The sequence below is a fragment of the Primulina eburnea genome, chromosome 10 (genome assembly GCF_022965805.1).
Source record: "Primulina eburnea isolate SZY01 chromosome 10, ASM2296580v1, whole genome shotgun sequence".
In the NCBI taxonomy this organism is placed as follows: domain Eukaryota; kingdom Viridiplantae; phylum Streptophyta; class Magnoliopsida; order Lamiales; family Gesneriaceae; genus Primulina; species Primulina eburnea.
Window position 1 is genome coordinate 4,378,337 of NC_133110.1, and position 20,002 is coordinate 4,398,338.

At 33.2% G+C, this 20,002-nt stretch overlaps 1 protein-coding gene across 1 annotated transcript; it reads left to right on the forward strand.

The window, feature by feature from the left end:
- The first annotated feature begins 14,351 nt into the window (after positions 1-14,351).
- LOC140842659 (uncharacterized) lies at positions 14,352-18,310 on the forward strand. The gene is made up of 5 exons (XM_073210710.1): positions 14,352-14,502; positions 14,777-15,130; positions 16,003-16,158; positions 16,246-16,935; positions 17,087-18,310. Exons 2-5 carry the CDS (start codon positions 14,777-14,779, stop codon positions 18,053-18,055), a joined length of 2,169 nt encoding a protein of 722 aa, XP_073066811.1. The 5' UTR covers positions 14,352-14,502; the 3' UTR covers positions 18,056-18,310.
- The last annotated feature ends 1,692 nt before the right edge of the window (positions 18,311-20,002 follow it).

The window sequence follows — 20,002 nt, forward strand, 5'->3', positions numbered from 1 at the left end:
AGGGACGTATAAGACTAGTTAAATTTATTATTCCACCATTATCTATATATATAAAAAAAACAAAATTGGCTCCTGTCTTGTGAACTTAATCTTGATGTCCGCGGATCAGCCGATTTGCAGAGATCAAACGAACAAGAAACATTAGGACCGTAGTCTGTACGTATAATATATATATATGAATCGCAAAAGAGGCCAGAAATGTAGGATTACAATTGAAAGAAAAAGGGAGCAAAAATTTCAAGAAAAAGATAACGCAGGGAGACGACCCGAAATCGAGCTGGGCAATTCGAAAGTGTTAGAAAATCTTCAGAATAGAGAACAAGAAAATAGAATCACCAAGCAATCAAGAACAAGAACACACGAAATTTACTTGGTTCGGATTTGAATATATAATCTGCATCCAAGGTTCAGGGTTACAACCCCATTGAATCTGTTAGGATCGATTCGGGGGAGCACCGTTGAGCTATAATAGCTCGGTTCTTGAATATTGAACACCGATGAATTAAATCGAGTTTGATTTGAAACCAAGCGGGGGGGCGCTTGGTTTCAAATCAAACTCGATTTAATTCATCGGTGTTCAATATTTCAAGAACCGAGCTATTATAGCTCAACGGTGCTCCCCCGAATCGATCCTAACAGATTCAATTGGGGTTGTAACCCTGAACCTTGGATGCAGGATTATATATTCAAATCCGAACCAAGTAAATTTCGTGTGTTCTTGTTCTTGATTGCTTGGTGATTCTATTTTCTTGTTCTCTATTCTGAAGATTTCTTAACACTTTCGAATTGCCCAGCTCGATTTCGGGTCTGTCTCCCTGCGTTATCTTTTTTCTTGAAATTTTTGCTCCCTTTTTCTTTCAATTGTAATCCTACATTTCTGGCCTCTTTTGCGATTCATATATATATATTTATACGTACAGACTACGGTCCTAATGTTTCTTGTTCGTTTGATCTCTGCAAATCGAGCTGATCCGCGGACATGTCAAGATTAAGTTCACAAGACGGAGCCAATTTTGTTTTTTTATATATATAGATAATTGGTGGAAAATAATAAATTTAACTAGTCTTATACGTCCCTTGAATTTTAATACTCAAATTTTAACTTAAATGTCATTGAGATATGAAATGGAAATTAATTCCAACATAAATTCAAAATGTACAATATTAAATGTTTTTAGTTTAAGTTTGGCCAGAGAATAATAATAATCTCAAACATGCAACTTTAATTAAATATCATTATTTTAGAAACGTAATTTTTTCGTTTTTTATGTGTTTGAAGTTTTGCCATTTTGATCCCCAGTATTATCAACAATGATTTTGTCTTGTATATATATATTTCATTTGAGTATGTCTCTTGTGAGACGATCACGAATCTTTATATGTGAGACTGGTCAACCTTACCGATATTCACAATAAAAAATAATAGTATTTTTAGTATAAAAATAATATTTTTTCATGGATAACCCAAAAAAGAGACATTTATCACAAAATACGACTCGTGAGAGCGTCTCGCGTTAATTTTTATCATTTCATTTTGGACAATTTAGATCCTTTATTTTGCAATTTAATTCTTTTTAATTTCCATGGAAGTGATTATATGACATTTAATTCTTTTTAATTTTTCATGTCGGTGTTGTATAGAAAAATATTAAAATTGTAATTAAAAAATGAAAAGATAAGAAAAGATAACATAATAAAACCAAAAAAAGCTTTTAACATAATTATAAAATAATCAAACATTAGTCAATCCATCGCCTGCTAACTTGTCGTTCGACAAACCTACACGCAAAATATCTATATTTAATATTTTTAATAAATTTAATATTGTATCATACATGCGTACATACATCTATATGTATACACCTACGTATGACATGCTGTCGTCATGTATGTGTAGTTTGTGACGTAATCTTTTTCAGAAAATGTCTGGGACTCTCGCTGGGTTTTACTTTACGGAAAATTTGGGTTCAGTCCCCGGCCGTCATTTTTTTTTATGTTCAGTCCCTAGGTATTTTTTTAGTACCACATTTCCACATGAAGTGTACCACATTTCCACATGAAGTATACCACATTTTGTATGACATAATACCACAATTTTGTGGGTAGGGAGTGAAGCCAAAGAATTTTTTTGATTGGGGATTTTTCAATAACTTCCCCTTTACTTTATGTATAATTGATTATATATTATATTTATTTAAGAAAATAGGTTTGCGACCGACCAAAAATTATATAATCATCCAACTTTCTACACTTTATGTATTTATTTTTAAAAAAATATTAATCAGTGATTTAAATTACACTAATGCCAACACCTCACCTTTTTATTTAACTTATTAATCGATAATATTTATTTGCATTCTATTGTGAATAAATGGTGATTTGAAATTTCGTCGCGGCAAGCTAAGGTAAATTGCATGTTAGCTAGCTACCAAATTATGTGTCGTAAATTATTTTGATCCATATATATATCTACCACTGGAAAGTTCAATTTTCGTCGAGAAATTCTTATTAGACGGTGGCTCAAGATGAAGTGAACAAAAAAATTGGAGATTTATTAACTTTGAAGGAAAATCAAAGCAACTTAATATAGAAAAAGTCAAACAAATCAAATAAAATGTACAAGTTTTGTGCATTACCCCCATAAAGTCGATTATCGTGGCACCAAAATGTGATTTAGCTAGCCACCACTCTAGTAAATGTTTTCAAGTAAAAATTGAACATTTTGGTGATAGATTGACCAAAATAGTCGAAATTCAGAAGTTATTGTATCAAAACTAATACTTAAAAAGACAATGGACCTAAATAAAAAATAAAAAAATTACTAGACCAAAAAAAATATTTTCCCTTGTTTATTATATGTAGTGATTATGTCATGATCACTGAAAAATTAATGAGACAAAAGTAAGGTGAATGCTTAATATTGTTTTGTATTTATTTTAATAGGTTGATAAATAAATTAAAATATGAAGTACCGAGGTGGATATTATTTAGTTAGAGATAAAAACCATCTATGGATGGTCTGATATTGGACCATCTTTGTTACAAGATTCTATTCATATTATTAGTACATGTTATGTTTAGAGTTGTCTCGGAATAAATTCTATTTTCATATTATATTTCAATTGTAAAATTGGGTAGATGAGATTTAATTATATATTCATGACACACTCGAATCTCGCAAAATAATACTTATATTTTAAGAGTGAGTCTCATGTGAGACCGTCTCATGGATTATAATCTGTGAGACGGGTCAACCATACTCATATTCACAATAAAAAGTAATAGTCTTAGCATAAAAAATAATATTTTTTCATGGATGACCCGAATAAGAGATCTGTCTCACAAATACAACTCTTGAGACTGTCTCACACAAGTTTTTGTCATATTTTAATTGATAAATTAAACAATTCTGAAGACATGCAGACCATCAATAATGTTATTTAATGTCACAATCAATGTATATATAATATGAGAACAATTTTTATACACTTGCAATTAAAACTAACACAAAAAATCTTATGAGATAGTCTCACGAGTCAATTTTGTGAGACAGATCTTCTATTTGAGTCACCGATGAAAAAATCTTATTTTTTATGTAAAATATTGCTTGTTATTATAAATATAGACATAACTGACTAATACAAATTTGTGAAATCATCCCATAGTATACATATAACAAAACTAATAAATATAAAAGGTGCGTTCGTACATGCATTGCATTTGTCTGGTATGGTTTTGTTGATTAGGATGACCCAAATATATAATCATTTGTGTGAACGGCATTTATTAAAATTGTGAACATTGGATATTTAGTTTTGTATATTTATTTATTTATAATTTTGTTTTTTTCTATAATTTTTTTTGTCATTTTTTATGAGTATTAATGTTACACTCTATATAACATAATTATGTCGTTATCACGTCGGTATCACATCCACATAATATTAAAAAAAACTAAAATTTTACCTAATATATCAAAAATAACAAACAAATTCGAAAGATAGTATAAAAAATTAATATTAAAAAATCAAAATTATAATTTTCTTAATAAAATTTAGTCAAAACAGGACGCGTGGGAGCATTATGGCTAGACATTTTTCCGCTCTCGCACGTCGCTGTCATCAATTTATTTTTAAAGTTATGTTGAATTGAATGGATCCATCGCATGTCGCAAATGGGTTTAAAAAATGGCTAGTGAGATATAAAAATTTATGCTGAGTTACAAAAATATTCGAATTTATTTAAGATTTTGGGTTTTTTCTTCTGATTATTCTCCGACAGTTCTTCAATGTTAGTTGTCCAGGCTGCTACCGTGAGTGTGTATATATATTGATGATGCTTGTGTATATATATATATTGACGTTAATTGTTCAAGGAAGGTCTGATCACTCGGGATCATCCCTTCAGTTAGCTAGACAACTCTAGAGACCAGGATAGATCACTCGAGATCATACTATCGAGCCAGATCAGACCACATGAACTCATCCATCAGACCAGACCACCCGAGGTCATCCCACCAAAACAGGTCAGACTCATCTCATCAGATAAAAATCTTCACAGAAAAAGTATACATCTTGTCTATCCAACTCATTCAATCTACCCGAACATCATCATCTGATTTCTAGATTATGCTTGGTCCCATTGCTAGACACAATTAATTGACCTTTCATCCCTCCATTCTTCGCTAATATATATATATATATATATATATATATATATATATATATATATATATATATATATATATAACTTGTTACGCTCGACCAAGAAACAGAAAAAAGAAAGAAATAAAAGATTTGTTCGTAGCAACGAAAATTGAAGTATAAGTTCTTGATTATTGAAATTTTAATGAGAAAAAAAAGAAGGTGGACGATTTAATGTTTCGAATGAACTATTTAATATGCTGATAATAAATTATAGTATCATAAAGATTCGACGACAAATATTTAATTAGAGATATTTTAACCTGACCATCTTTGTGGGTAGATTCTATTTGCAGCGATACTGATATACTTATTATTATAGTTAGTTGGCTCGTACTTATAAAATATTATTATTATTATTTTATTATTATATAACATATAATATTATTGAGATTGATGAGTATATTTGATTACAAAATTTACAAACCGAAAAGAAAAATCTATGGTTTTTCAAACAAAGGAAGTTGTGTGAGAAATAACAAAAGTTTCAATAAATCTGCAGCGTTCGTCGTGTGTCGAATGTAGTTTAAAGTGGTTTCGCTATGTTGAATCAAAGATCGTCTTATTCATAAAACATAAGAATCAACATAGCTAAGATCACATTCTAGTTGAATGACTACTTGAACCGCCAATAAAAATTTTGATGTGATTTGATTGACAAGAAAATTATTTTCCCATTCAATCTTCCTTTTGTTTTAATGACGGCCAGTTCTTCATACGACTGAGGGAGGAGGCTTTTGAATAATAATATTATGATTAAGATTATTTTTATTATTTCTATTCTTATGTTTATCCAAAAGACAGAAAACCGATAGATTTAATTTATATCATAACGAATTAACATATCCACTCATCTATAAACAAAAGAGAAAGTATATATGCTCAAAAATTAAATATAAACACACACACACACATATACAATTTTTTTTATCATTATCGATAGGTTAAAATGAAATTTGACAAATTATGGAGGGATTAAATTGATATTTGAATGATTAAAATAAAAAAAAATAAAAATAAAAGTGTATGTGTGTTGTAATTTAAAAACAAAAAACAAAAAACAAAAGTAAGGGTAAAATTGGAAAAAAAGTTGGTGTCCTCTCTAGGTAGTTAGTATGATGCCCTCACACTTAATAATATAGTATAGATAGTATAGATAGTATATATATATATATATATATATATATATATATATATATATATATATATATATATATATATATATATATATATATATATATATATATATATATGTTTATGTATGTATGATATTAATTGGTTAATTAATGAAGACCCAAAAACAAAATAAATGATCAAATAAAAACTATTAAAATCATTGAAATGTTAATGGAATTAAACATATTTCCAAATAGTCAGGATTGAATTCACAACATATATTGATATCATTTATAAAAAAAAATTAACCGTTAAAATTCGAAGCCGAAAACCGATCAGAATAAAATGATCTTGTTATATAATTTCAGGGAAAATGATTTTTTTTGTTCCGTCATGATTCATCTAATTTTGAGTTTTGATACATCAAATTTTCGAATTTTGATTTTGATAATTATTTTTTTTTCATCTTCTATTATTTATTCCCGATTGTTTGACTTGTTCTTGTGTTTATGAAATTCATCAGAAACCAACATCACTGACTTGACCAACCACCCTCCGCCTACAAGATACAAAATATATTGCCCAATATAATATTGTTCTAAAATAAGTCGATTCGATTATATAAAGAGTAGGTCTCTTGTTAGACGGTTTCACTAATCTTTATCTGTGAGACGTGTCAATCTTACCGATATTCACAATAAAAAGTAATACTTTTAGCATAAAAAGTAATAATTTTGATGGATGACCCAAATAAGAGATCCGTATCACAAAATACGACGAGTACACAAATTTTTGCCTTATATAAAATATACATTTTTTCAATCAATATAAAATATAATTTGTGATATTCCTTTAGATTAGCAAACTGAAGTAGAAACTCGGCGCAATTGTCAAATCAATTATTAAAAAAAGTAAGGTTTGTCGTTTGGGACGTTTATGTGAAGTAATCAATTTAACTCATAAAATGTGGATTAATTAATTTAAACAAATTTACATGAACATTAACACTATGATTACATTAAGTATAGTTAGCACAGGTGGGTTTCTTCAACGTAGGTAACCAGAGAGAGAGAAACTTCGTAGAAACATCGCCTCCCCGCCCCCCCCCCCATGATCTCTTAATTAATTTGTATAAATTGCCCTTTGCGCTCTTTTTTTTTTTGCACCGCAAATTTTCAGACAAGAATAAGCTCATGAAGCCATACACTACCAGTTCCTACCCCCCTTTGCCTGTCCGAGGAGCCATCAAGCGTCGGATCTTCTCCCTTCTCTTTCGTATATTAGGCAACTGTTTCCTCCATTTTTTGGTCCCTTACTTTAAAAGGCACTAACTTTATAGATCAGAAGATATTCCATGTAATATGCATGTCTTTCGGACTTGGTCTTTCTTCGAGGTTTTTCCTGTTTGTAGCATGGCATGGTTTCGGTTTTTTTTCCACATTGGGATTTCATGTTAGATTCTGTTCTTAGGATGACAGCTATTTGTGATTAATAATAAAAGAGTCCGTTGTGTTATAGTGTTCAATAAATCTCGTAGACTCAAATTGATTTACAGAAAACTGTATGTAGATAGATATACGTACGTGGAGACTGGAGAAAGAATTGTGATTACAGATCTGATTATCTTCCCTTCTTTTCTCTTCCAATATCCTAACTAATCCTAAGAAATGGCGATGCGCCGATGAGTACAGTAGTCTGGCACCAATATATTTATCAGTGTTTCAAAAACCGGCCGACGGTAGGCGGGCGCCCGCCTTCCAAGATGATGCGTTTTTCTTTTTTACCAAAATATACGATTTTTTTTTTTTTTTTATCTGTATTTCTCCTATAATTCGTCGAGTTTGATTCTATATTCTTCCTGTATAAATTGGTTGAAAAATATATTAAATAATATTTTTAAAAAAATTAAAAAAATTATATTGGAGGTTCTAACGACGCCTACACTGATACTTATTTCAAAATCTTTAAAGAATATTAGAGGCCCCACGGGTGAAGGTAGAACAAAGAAAAAAATGGATTGGATATTCTTGTAAGAATAATTATCGAAACTTGTTTTTGTTGGATAAAAGGGAATTTTTGACTTCTTCTCCGAAACCTACGTATACATGAAAGTTGCATACGTATAGAGTATAAACTTACAACGACTTCAAGTTACAGTCGTACGTTGACTTTACAAACGAATCTCCATTTCTCAGATGGGCAAAAACTTGTGTAAGACGGTCTCACAGGTCGTATTTGGGAGACGGATATCTTATTTGGGTCATTCATGAAAAAATATTATTTTTTATGCTAAGAGTATTACTTTATATTGTGAATATGGGTAAGGTTGACCCGTCTCACATATTTAGATCCGTGAGACGGTCTCACATGAGAACCACTATCCCAAATGTCACCACCTAGTTTATTTCTCATCGTAATTTAAAACATATTAATGATATATAAATACAATCGAACTCATATTTAAAAATAAAATCAATCCAAATAGGATCATCAACGATTAGTATAAAATTAATAATAAAAAAATTTATAAATAGAATTTTAGGAAATAATTAAAACGCAAAATTAATTATTATAAACGTTATTTTAAAAACTTTAAACGACCAATCATGATGTATATTTGTCCCTCGGGGAGTATGTGGGAATGTGTATTGGGCCGTCGAAACAATCATATCGTAATGGATCGTTGATATTTGGGCTATCCCACTTTTACAATTTGGAAATTGAAATTATGACGTCACCACTCTTAATGACAACTGTTTCTGCCACTAGCTTTTGCCTTTGGCTTGGTCATGGTCGTAATAATGTCATTCAAAATTTTTAAATCGTAATAACAAATCAATCGTTATGTTCTTGTTTTTTTTTATCCAATAGACAAAACTTGTGTGAGACGGTCTCACGAGTCATATTTGTGAAACAGATCTCTTATTTAGGTCATCCATGAAAAAATATTACTTTTTATGCTAAAAGTATTACTTTTTATTGTGAATATGGGTAAGGTTGACCCGTCTCACAGATTAAGATCCGTGAGACGATCTCACATTAGACTCACTCTATCCAATATGAACGATTATCGTTCCATAATAATTAGGTATTTTGCGTCTACCTTTAGACCGTTTGGGTTTGAGATTTACCCATCCCATTTATAAAAAAAAAAAATTAGATTATAAATCAAGATTTTTAGCAAGATATATTATTATTAATATTATTACAAAATGAATACACACACAAAAATCCCAATAATGAATTATTGACGATTAAATTAGGCCGTTGGTTTGCATTGTGACATAGGTAATAGCCGATCATATTTTAGTAGCATCGTTTTTTGGTGTTTTCTCATAAATCCAAATTTCAAATATTATTTTTAAAAGATAGATACACTTCAGAAGACCAAGATTATAACTATTCACAAGAAACTTAGATTTTTCTTTTTCTTTTTTTTATAATCTCAAAGTTATCATTATGACTTCATCAAAAAACTTTAGTTTATGATTATATTTGTGTTAATAAGTTTTGTATGTAATTAAACTTTATATATATATATATTGATGCCACCCGGGTCGAACAGTGGAGTCGGGTCGGGAACTCTACCAGGTAAGCTATCAAGAATACGGGAAGAAATATGAGCTAAGACGGCGAACTGGAAGGAAGATTCTTCGTTGGCCTTTGAAAGATCTGCCAATAAGAAAAACAACCACGTGAATGGGCGCCGGAGGGGGTCCCCGGCGTGGCCACTCCGATGCTTAAGTCAGCAGGGTACTCAAGCAATAAAACCAATGTAGCCAAGTGATGGCTGTGATATTGGTGTGCAATAAATGAGTGTGTTAAATGTTCATTAATATCTGAATGAAGGAATAAATGCAAAACCTGGTATTTATAGTGGAGGAAATAATGATGACCTCGTTTTTTGGGACGTGCGCATTAAATATACTAGGGCGGCTGATTATACCCTATTGTTCTGACATGTCAAATCATATATTAGTCATATCCCATCTGTCCAGTCACTCATTAATGTTAACAGGTCGGCCGCGTGTATTTTATTAAGTCAACATCATTAAATGCCTCCCTCGCTTCGAGATGTCAGAAGAGAAGTTATACCAGAACTCTGGTGCTATGTCCTGAATCAACCACTCGGGAGATGGGCTGTCCTGACCCGGGCATCGCTCATGGGCCTGACCCATGACCCGAGCATTCCCGGGATCAACTGCCCGGGACATATGAATGCTCGGGTCATGGGTCAGGCCCATGAGCGATGCCCGGGTCAGGACAGCCCATCTCCCGAGTGGTTGATTCAGGACATAGCACCAGAGTTCTGGTATAACTTCTCTTCTGACATCTCGAAGCGAGAGAGGCATTTAATGATGTTGACTTAATAAAATACACGCGGCCGACCTGTTAACATTAATGAGTGACTGGACAGATGGGATATGACTAATATATGATTTGACATGTCAGAACAATAGGGTATAATCAGCCGCCCTAGTATATTTAATGCGCACGTCCCAAAAAACGAGGTCATCATTATTTCCTCCACTATAAATACCAGGTTTTGCATTTATTCCTTCATTCAGATATTAATGAACATTTAACACACTCATTTATTGCACACCAATATCACAGCCATCACTTGGCTACATTGGTTTTATTGCTTGAGTACCCTGCTGACTTAAGCATCGGAGTGGCCATGCCGGGGACCCCCTCCGACGCCCATTCACGTGGTTGTTTTTCTTATTGGCAGATCTTTCAAAGGCCAACGAAGAATCTTCTTTCCAGTCCGCCGTCTTAGCTCATATTTCTTCTCGTATTCTTGATAGCTTACCTGATAGAGTTCCCTACCCGACTCCACTGTTCGACCCGGGTGGCATCATATATATATATATATATATATATATATATATATATATATATATATATATATATATATATATAAATTTATTCTGGAGAATTCAAAAACAGATTACATAATGAGTTCGATTACCAAAGTTTTAAGTTTGAGATCACCGCAAAAATATTTCTAATTTATAGTGATGTTGGAATTCACGTTTTTATTCTCATTATTAATTAATTATATATAATAGATTAATCACTTTATGTAATCAGATTGGTTCTCTTATCCTTGTGAATACTGTCGAGGACCAGTGGTCCTGCAACAAAACCCTATACACATTATATATCAAATTGCCTATAAATAACTATCAAATACATAATGAATATGATAGATGCAACAAAATTTATGTGATTTGGGTTCGGTCTGATGAGTTAAAATATGATAATTTTTGTCGCAAATGTCTTGGCCGAGCTTCCCTTCATTCAATATTATTCGAGTAGAACGTTTCTCTGATTGGTAATCTCCTGAGCTGGATTTATGTATAGACAAACAAACGTCAAGGACGTTGGAGAGGATTTGGGCATAGTCCCTCTGATATTTAAGTCAGTTCAGAAAGCAAACTTAAGTGCGAGTATATAAAGTTGTGCAAGCAAGTAATGAATGAAGTAAAACCACATATAATACTTGATATTTATACGGAGGCTAGGTATCTTGTGTCACGCTCCGAGACCGAGGGTAGTCGACACTGACGTTGTTCAACAATCACTAATCACCAAACAACAAGCCTCATAGTACAGTATAAACCAAAATCAGTTTATATTATAAATACCATCAAATATAATCGTTTTTACAACGTAACCTCTAAAATGATAAAATTCTGCAAAAGCGCGGTATTGCCCAAAATTCGACGACTGTTTTCACTGTACCAAGAGGAGTATTTCCAGCGTGGTTATGTCATCATTCACATGTATCATACAAAACTTTCTAAGAAATCACCTATCTCAGAAAACTGCCTCAAGTCGAGTACGCTTCACTTTGGAGTTCTTATGTGATGAGTTCCCTAAAAAAAGATGCAACTTCTTGATATGAGTAGTATATATCAATTCTTTTCAATCCATCCTCTCAACTGCACAGTCGAATACATGAATAGTTTTGAAATGTCTTTCATTCCGGTATGAGATCGGTTCATTCATGTTCTTTTCACATAGAAGCCTGTCACCGCTCATTGTCCGTGCAACCTCATGGCAACAGCGATAACCCCCGCCCTCTTTGGCCCCGGGCATCACACCATGTATGGAAAGAACTTTTGTTAGGAAATAACTTCAATATGATAAGAACTCTAGTTTTGACAAGATTGTGTCGATCTTAACTTATCTTATAAATTCAAATAACTTATCCATATTCTCTCGTGATTCTTTTCTTATCATGAAATATTTGTTCAAAAATTTATACAAATAGGACTTTATTCGCATTCGTTCAAATATATACTCGGGTAGGAGAGCTCTTAATCCGGATGCTCAATAACCATGTGCTCCGATGTTTAGACTTTACTTGACAGAATTTTTCTCAAACAGATAGAGAAATGAGCCGAGACTTGTATAGGTTTTTGAGCCTTGTACATTGATCCGAATTCTATTTAATATGCACCCCCACCCATCACCTTGACTAAGGGTTACAATACTGATTGGGTCGGCTTAACTCGGATTCGAATCAAGTCGTAACTATGGAGTATCAAAATCATTTGCAAATGAGCTCGACCATTTCAACCAAAAAAATATTTAAAAAGTGAATCGCTTGTGTTGACAAATAGAATTACCGACTGTGCATAGAATTATTATTTTTTTCATTTCTAAGATTATTCTCTATCTTTTCCTTTCTAATTGGTCTTATTCGATATATATATATAAGGTCATAAGACGCCAAACAGACAGAACACGATGCCATCACACACATTTCACAAAACGACACGCGCACGGCTACTTTCCAGTTTAATCTTTCCCATTTAACTATTTTATTCCATTTTATTTTCACGAAATTATGAGCATTGTCCGAGTGATGATGCCAGCCTTGCATCATAAATCTTGAAATTCAAATTTGAGGATCTACTTCACGTGCACAGAATTTGGAAGCACACAAAACAAGGTAATTAAAAGGGGACATTCTTTGTGTGAGTTTATCACACATATCGATCGAAAAAAATTATAGACCTCACAATTTTTGTTTTCAAATCATCTTATACATAACAAAAATCGGGAGATTTACTCTAGGATAGACTCAACCGAGTATATTTGCATGTGTGATTTGCTTACGCTGTTGGGTAAGGGATATATAAAATGTATACATACATACGTTTTGCACATCCAACGAGAAGCACGCACACGTTTGAGTAAATATGACACAGCTTCGCTTTAATTTAGAGCCTTCGAAAGTGGGAAAGTTTTCGTGGTCTGATTGTTCCCAAGTTGTCACGTTGCTGACAGATTTTTTTGGTGAGGTTTTTAATGGAGGAGGGTCCCCTTGTTTCACTTGATTTTAGGCAGTGTAGCAACACACTGATCCATATTGTCTTCACCTCGTTATATTATATTATATTATATTCAGTCCAGAAGGTAATAATATTAATATTTTCTAAATAAAATAATAAAAAAACACCGCCATTGAAGATCTCAACCCGTGTATACTTTATACCCAAAAAAATAAGAAGTCAAAACCTCCTCAAACCGATGTAGTAGTATGCATAAAGATGATTATTGCTGAGGTTGTATTTTCAGAAATTTTGAAAATGGCTTCCTATATTCGGTAAAAATCCAGGTTTGTAAAGATTTTATTTTTGTTTATTCGATTGTTATTAATTTTATAAATATTTAATTTCTCATACAATGATGATATCCTCGTACATATTATCTCAAAAACTTTCAAATGCATTACGAATTTTTTTGCTTGAGATTTTAGTTAACGGAGCTGAAAGCAACCAAACACAACCTATATTTGAAAGAGACATGCACGGTCACATTTGATTTCATTCAAACAGTACATCAGAGTAATAATTCATGTTTTAAACATATATAAAGAAAGATACATGGGATTGACTGCAAAATAACATGAGATGATAATCTTATGATAAACATATTAATGTGTTGAGATATGAAGCACTGAATTCATTTTACCTAACTAAAACTAGTCAAATATTCATTATACCGTAAATTTAATTAAAATTTCTTTTTATATAATTTTTACGTTCGCGGTAAATATTTTTCATAAATAAACGTTCTTTGTATATTATTTGAAATAATATTAACTTGTAGAGAAGGTTTATTGTGAAACGGTCTCACGAATCTTTATCTATGAGACGAGTCAACCTTACCGATATTTTCACAATAAAAAATAATACTCTTAGCATAAAAAATAATATTTTTTCATGGATCGATGACCCTTCGTGGATGACCCAAATAAGATATTTGACCCACAAAATTGATCCGTGAAACCGTCTCATATGAGTTTTTGTGTAACTCCTAAGTACTACATAAAAAATTTAGTATGCAATCTTCGCTTTTTTTTTCTTCTCTTTAATTATTATTATTAAGTCAAAATAGCCAAGTAAATGAGAAAAATTGTCACAAGACTTAATCAATAAATAATAATGAAATAATATTAATCCCGGTAAGTAATCCGAATCTTGAATGCGATCTTCAATGATCCAAAAACTACGCAACCAAGTCAACTTAGCTGCTTCCTCGCATCTCCACTATGTTTCTCTCTATACATATGGATGCACTTGTTCCTCTCTCTCTATATATATGTATATATATTTCCATGTATGTATAGGCACGCTGCAATTATTATACCGTGAAAAGCCAGGTAAATAACGGCATATTCCTCTCCACCTTTTCGTTATTTCCGGAGAGAAATCCTCCAAACAATTCATTTTGGAGTCCTAAAAAAACTATTCTTTCCCATCAGCATTCTGCTTGGGAAAGAAAACAATTCGGTATTCACAGATCATCCATTGTTTTTCCCTTACCTGGAATTTATAAAGGATTTTTTTTCCCAAATCCACCTAGAAAGAAGAATCTTGCTTCCAAAGTTTCAGTCTTTCTTGACTTCTTTTTCTGTTTCTTGAAATTTGACCCAGATGGTGGTGAAGATGATGAGGTGGAGGCCTTGGCCGCTGCTGATTTCGAGAAAATATGAGGTTAAGCTCGCGGAGCTGAGGTTTGAGGGTGGTGATTGGATGCAGGAGAGTCCAGAGAAGGAGAATGGCAGTCTTGCAGTGGAGATCAGATGGAAGGGTCCCAAGTTTTCTTTGGGCTCATTCAGGAGAAGTGTGAAAAGAAACTGTACTCGTGAGGAGAATGTGAGAAGGTTTGATGAGCTAAACGGTGCCGTTTTTGTGGAGTGGGGAGAGGAGTTTCAGACCATTTGCAGCCTTTCTGGGTACAAAGACAATGTTTTTCATCCTTGGGAGATCAACTTCACTGTTTTGCATGTGGGTTATTTTCTCTTGCCTTTCAGTATATTTTCTTGGATTCCTTTTAATTATAATTTTTTCCCCTGTAATTTTACTTGTGCAATCCCTCAAGTTCAGTTTGGGGTTTTGATCTTTTTTTTCTCTGCATCTGCATTTGATACTTTGATTTGAAAATTGGTGTCTTCTTGGAAACACTCGGACGTCAGGAAAAAAATAGCTTGCTATGGAATTAATCAGTTGGTTTAAGATGTATCTGTAAATGCTTATCTTGGTTTGTGGATAAAATCTTGACTGGTTTTGCGTGTAGTACTGGTGCAATGTATGTATTGCATGTGCTCTCATTCCTTTTTTGTTTTGTTTGAACATCACGTGCTCTCATTCTTGTGACTCTGGTTTTGGTTATTTGTTATTTCTCTCCAATTATTATAGGAGGATACATAATAGGGTCCGTGTTCTTTTCGGATTGTATTTATTTCTTTATTATTGTCAATTGCTAGTCTACTTGTATTTCTCTTGTTCTTCTTGTGACCCAGATTCTTTATGGATCTTTCTATCTGAAATTAGTTGATTTGTTTGTCAAATATTATTTTATTTGAAAGATGAACTATGACGATGATCACTAAAATGGTGGTTATTTATATATCTCGAGAGAGATTGTATATTCTGCAATGTGAGAATGTTTTTTGTTGATCCTCATCTCTGATACCAAAATCTGGTAAAGTATGAGCTAATGGCCTGAGATGCCAATGGTTATGGAACCTAGGGATTGTGTCGTTCTCTCTTAAGTGAGACGTGCACCTGTCTGCATCGGACTACCGAGTGAATGATAGCTAACTTAAAAAATTAAATTTTGGGGATATGTGAACTTAACCTGTTTGGATTTTTATCAGGGGATGTATCAAGGGGTGAAGAACAAATATTCTGTCGTTGGATCAGCAGTCCTGAATCTTGCTGATTATATGTCTAGGGCGACCGAGCCAGCCATTGACATCAAAATTCCCTTGACATTATCTGGTGGCGGGATGGAGCATTGTCCCTTCCTTCATGTGAGTTAACTGCCTTTTTACACTAATTCAAGATCCGAAATATGTCCTTGTAAGTAACTAATCTAGTAAGCTTCGCTTATATTTCAGATATCTCTTGGCTTATTGGAACTTAGAGCCACACTAGAACCAACAGAGCTGTTGCAAAGTCCAATAATACCTGTTCCATCTCCTGCAGCATCTGTAGAAACTTCTTCTACTGAGAAAGACGAGGTCTCTGCATTAAAAGCTGGTTTTAGGAAGGTAAAATTATTTACCGAGTATGTTTCTACCCGTAAAGCTAAAAAGGCATGCCGTGAGGAGGAGGGTAGCGATGGCCGGTGCTCAGTCAAGAGTGAGGGTGATTATGCCTACCCTGCTGACTCCGATTCTCTTGAAGATTCTGAGGATGGGGAAACTGAGGAAAATAAGGAAGAATCCACGGTTCGAAAGTCATTTAGCTATGGGACACTGGCGCATGCTAATTACGTTGGTGTATCGTATTATTCCAGTGCTAAAATCAGTAAGGAAGCTGAGGATTTGATTTACTACAGCAACCGACGTAGGTCGGATGTTGGTTGCTCTCGCGTAGAGGATTCGAGTTTTTGCATGCCGGATAAATTATCGATAGAGAATTCCAAACGTAGCATTTTGCCTTGGAGGAAGAGGAAGCTGAGTTTTAGGTCTCCTCCTAAGACTAAAGGGGAGCCATTACTTAAAAAGGCTTATGGAGAAGATGGTGGAGATGATATAGACTTTGACCGTAGGCAGCTCAGCTCGGATGAATCTCTCTCTTTTGGGGTAAGAAATCTTGTGTTAAAGACAGACTTTCAGGTTATTTTTTGCTTCAGAAGTACGTCTCTGGGCACAAATGTGAAATTTATTGTTCTTGTCTGAGATGTAAATATTTGTTTGTCCAGGCAAATAATATAGCTATGCACTTTCTTTGCAGTTGCACAGAACTGATGAAGACTCCAACACAAATCGATCATCAGTATCTGAGTTTGGTGATGATAGTTTTACCATTGGCACATGGGAGCAGAAAGAAATAACAAGCAGGGATGGGCATATGAAGATTCAAACACAAGTCTTTTTTTCTTCCATCGATCAGAGAAGCGAACGTGCTGCTGGAGAAAGTGCCTGTACAGCTCTTGTTGCTGTTATTGCCGATTGGCTACAGAACAACCATAATATCATGCCCATTAAATCGCAGTTTGATACTTTGATCAGAGATGGTTCCTTGGAATGGAGAAATCTTTGTGTCAATGATACATACAGGGAACTGTTTCCTGATAAGCATTTTGATCTGGATACTGTCATCGAAGCCAAAATCCGGGATCTTTGTGTAGTTCCTGCGAAATCATTTATCGGGTTTTTCCTTCCTGATGTGGTGGAGGGTGGAAACTTCGATTTTCTGCACGGAGCAATGTCGTTCGACAGTATATGGGATGAGATTAACCATTCCTCTAGTGATGCCGAGGCAAGAATTTTCATAGTTAGTTGGAACGATCATTTTTTCGTTCTGAAGGTTGAAAGAGATGCTTACTATATTATCGACACATTAGGGGAGCGACTGTACGAGGGATGCAACCAGGCTTATATACTAAAATTTGACAAGAACACAACCATCTATAAACAGCCGAATGCTGGTCAATCATCAGAAGATAAACCTATGAACTCAACCGAAGCTTCCCAAGAAGGGAAACATTCTACTGAATCCGAGGAACAAATGACGAACGAAGAAGAAAACGAGGTTGTTTGTCGAGGTAAAGAGGCCTGCAAAGAGTACATAAAAAGTTTCTTGGCTGCTATTCCGATTAGAGAACTTGAAGCTGATATCAAGAAAGGTTTGATGAAATCAACGCCTCTCCATCAGCGTCTGCAGATAGAGTTCCACTTCACTCGACTACAACACGATTAGCACGCAGTAGAAGTTACTGTATTCTAGCCACGACAAGTTAGCAGCAGCACACTCAAGTAAATGTATATATCCGAGTGTAGTGTGATTATCTCTTACTTTATTTTGTTTTAGGTGTTTGTGGGGTTGATGTGCTGCTATAGATTGTCTATCTCACCCTCACGAGTACACACATATCCTCTAGGTATTAATGAACACTATAAGATTACGCTTTGATTGATTCATCTGAATTGATAATTCGTGATTCAAATTCTTGAACTTATTTTATTTTAGATCCAAACAATTTTGACAATGATTGTGGTGGATTTGATACTCACAATTTGAATTCAATATTCAAACACAAAAACTCCTGTAAAACTGTCTTATGAGACAAATATTCTATTTGAGTTACTCATAAAAAAGTTACAACATAACTTCTCTTTTCAAATTGTTCTTTAAATCTAATATTTTCCATAAATTAAATCATTCCACCCAATTACAATAGGAGAATTATGGAAATACACAGAAATTATTAAATAACAAATTTTTAATTTTGCTACATGCCTTTAGATGCCGTTTTTAGGAAATATGTTATATCTTAATAGTAGGTTTTTTGTGAGACGGTCTCACGAATTTTTATCTTTGGGACATGTCAACTTTACCGATATTCATTATAAAAAGTAATATGTTTTCATGGATGACCCAAATAAGATATCTGTCTCATAAAATATGATCTATGAGACCGTCTCACATAAGTTTTTAACATATCTTAAACATGGATGGGCATACCATACAAAACAGTTGGGTCAGTCTTTGGAAATCACAAAAAGTATCTATCACAAGATTGTCTAATAATTTAATTTTGTGATACTTATATTTTACCTGACTCATGAAAAAATATAAATTTTTATGTCAAAATTATTAATTTGGTAATATATAGCAAAACACCTACGAGTTGTTTCAAGGTCCAACTGTTCTTTTTTCAATGAAATTTAGCAGGTTTTTTGTTGGCATTAGCAACTCGAGCCGATCAGGTCAAATTGGGTTTGTACAAATATTGTATAAATAAAATCTTTTAGTAAATCATTCGTAACTTGGAAAAGCGACGACGTATGCACTATTTAAGTATTCGAACATTTATAAAAAAATTTGCGTTCTTTACTTTACTTAGTACTTATTTTATGTTCATTGTTTTGTTAAAACTCGCGTATATTAAATATATATTTTATCTCTAAGTCTAGTCGAATTTTTTTCGCACTCAAAATTATTTTTAAGTTGTCCGGTTAAACTTGGTCGTGTAAGAACAAGTTTTACCAACTAACAACCGTTAAAACCAGCTCAAATTTAAAGATAATTTTAAATTAGTTTATTCACTTTTTTAAACTCTTTTTCTGATCTTAACCGATCGAATCATGTCGTTTTTCGGATATTAATTCGTGAAATGGTAGTATCACATGAAACTTACGCTTACGAAATATATCGATGGATTCCAATCAAATTACTCACTTATCCCATGACTTCCTTCCCCCACCTATCGTTTTTTTCCCCCTTAAAATAATATCTTTTCTGTGGGCTCAAGACGATAAATTTATCGTGAAGGCGGGTCTTTTTCTCAATAATATAACCCTTTATTTCATTTTCTCCAATTAATAATTATTTTTTTGCCAAATTATTCATAAACCAATGACAAATTCTCAGAAAAAATAACAAACTAACCCAAGAAAATGATAAATATATTTAATTTAATTGCTGAATATTTATGTAAAAATTAATTCTAACTCCAAAAAATCTTTTTCACAAAAAACCATCGTAGAAACATGCCATGCGTGTATCGGGATGCTAATAGAAATAATACTACAACTGTCTCAAATTGTACTGGATATTATATATATAATCTTATATTTAATTCGATCGTAGGATTTATGTGTACATTGTAAGCCACTTCCAACCAAAAGAAAATCTTAGCACTCA

What these genes read in the sequence shown, in the direction of transcription:
- LOC140842659 (XM_073210710.1), top strand. Translation starts at nt 14,777, where the DNA reads ATGGTGGTGAAGATGATGAGGTGGAGGCCTTGGCCGCTGCTGATTTCG. An exon ending in AGCATTGTCCCTTCCTTCAT is followed by an intron (nt 16,159 to 16,245) that starts GTGAGTTAACTG and finishes CTTATATTTCAG; the next exon opens with ATATCTCTTGGCTTATTGGA. An exon ending in ATGAATCTCTCTCTTTTGGG is followed by an intron (nt 16,936 to 17,086) that starts GTAAGAAATCTT and finishes CTTTCTTTGCAG; the next exon opens with TTGCACAGAACTGATGAAGA.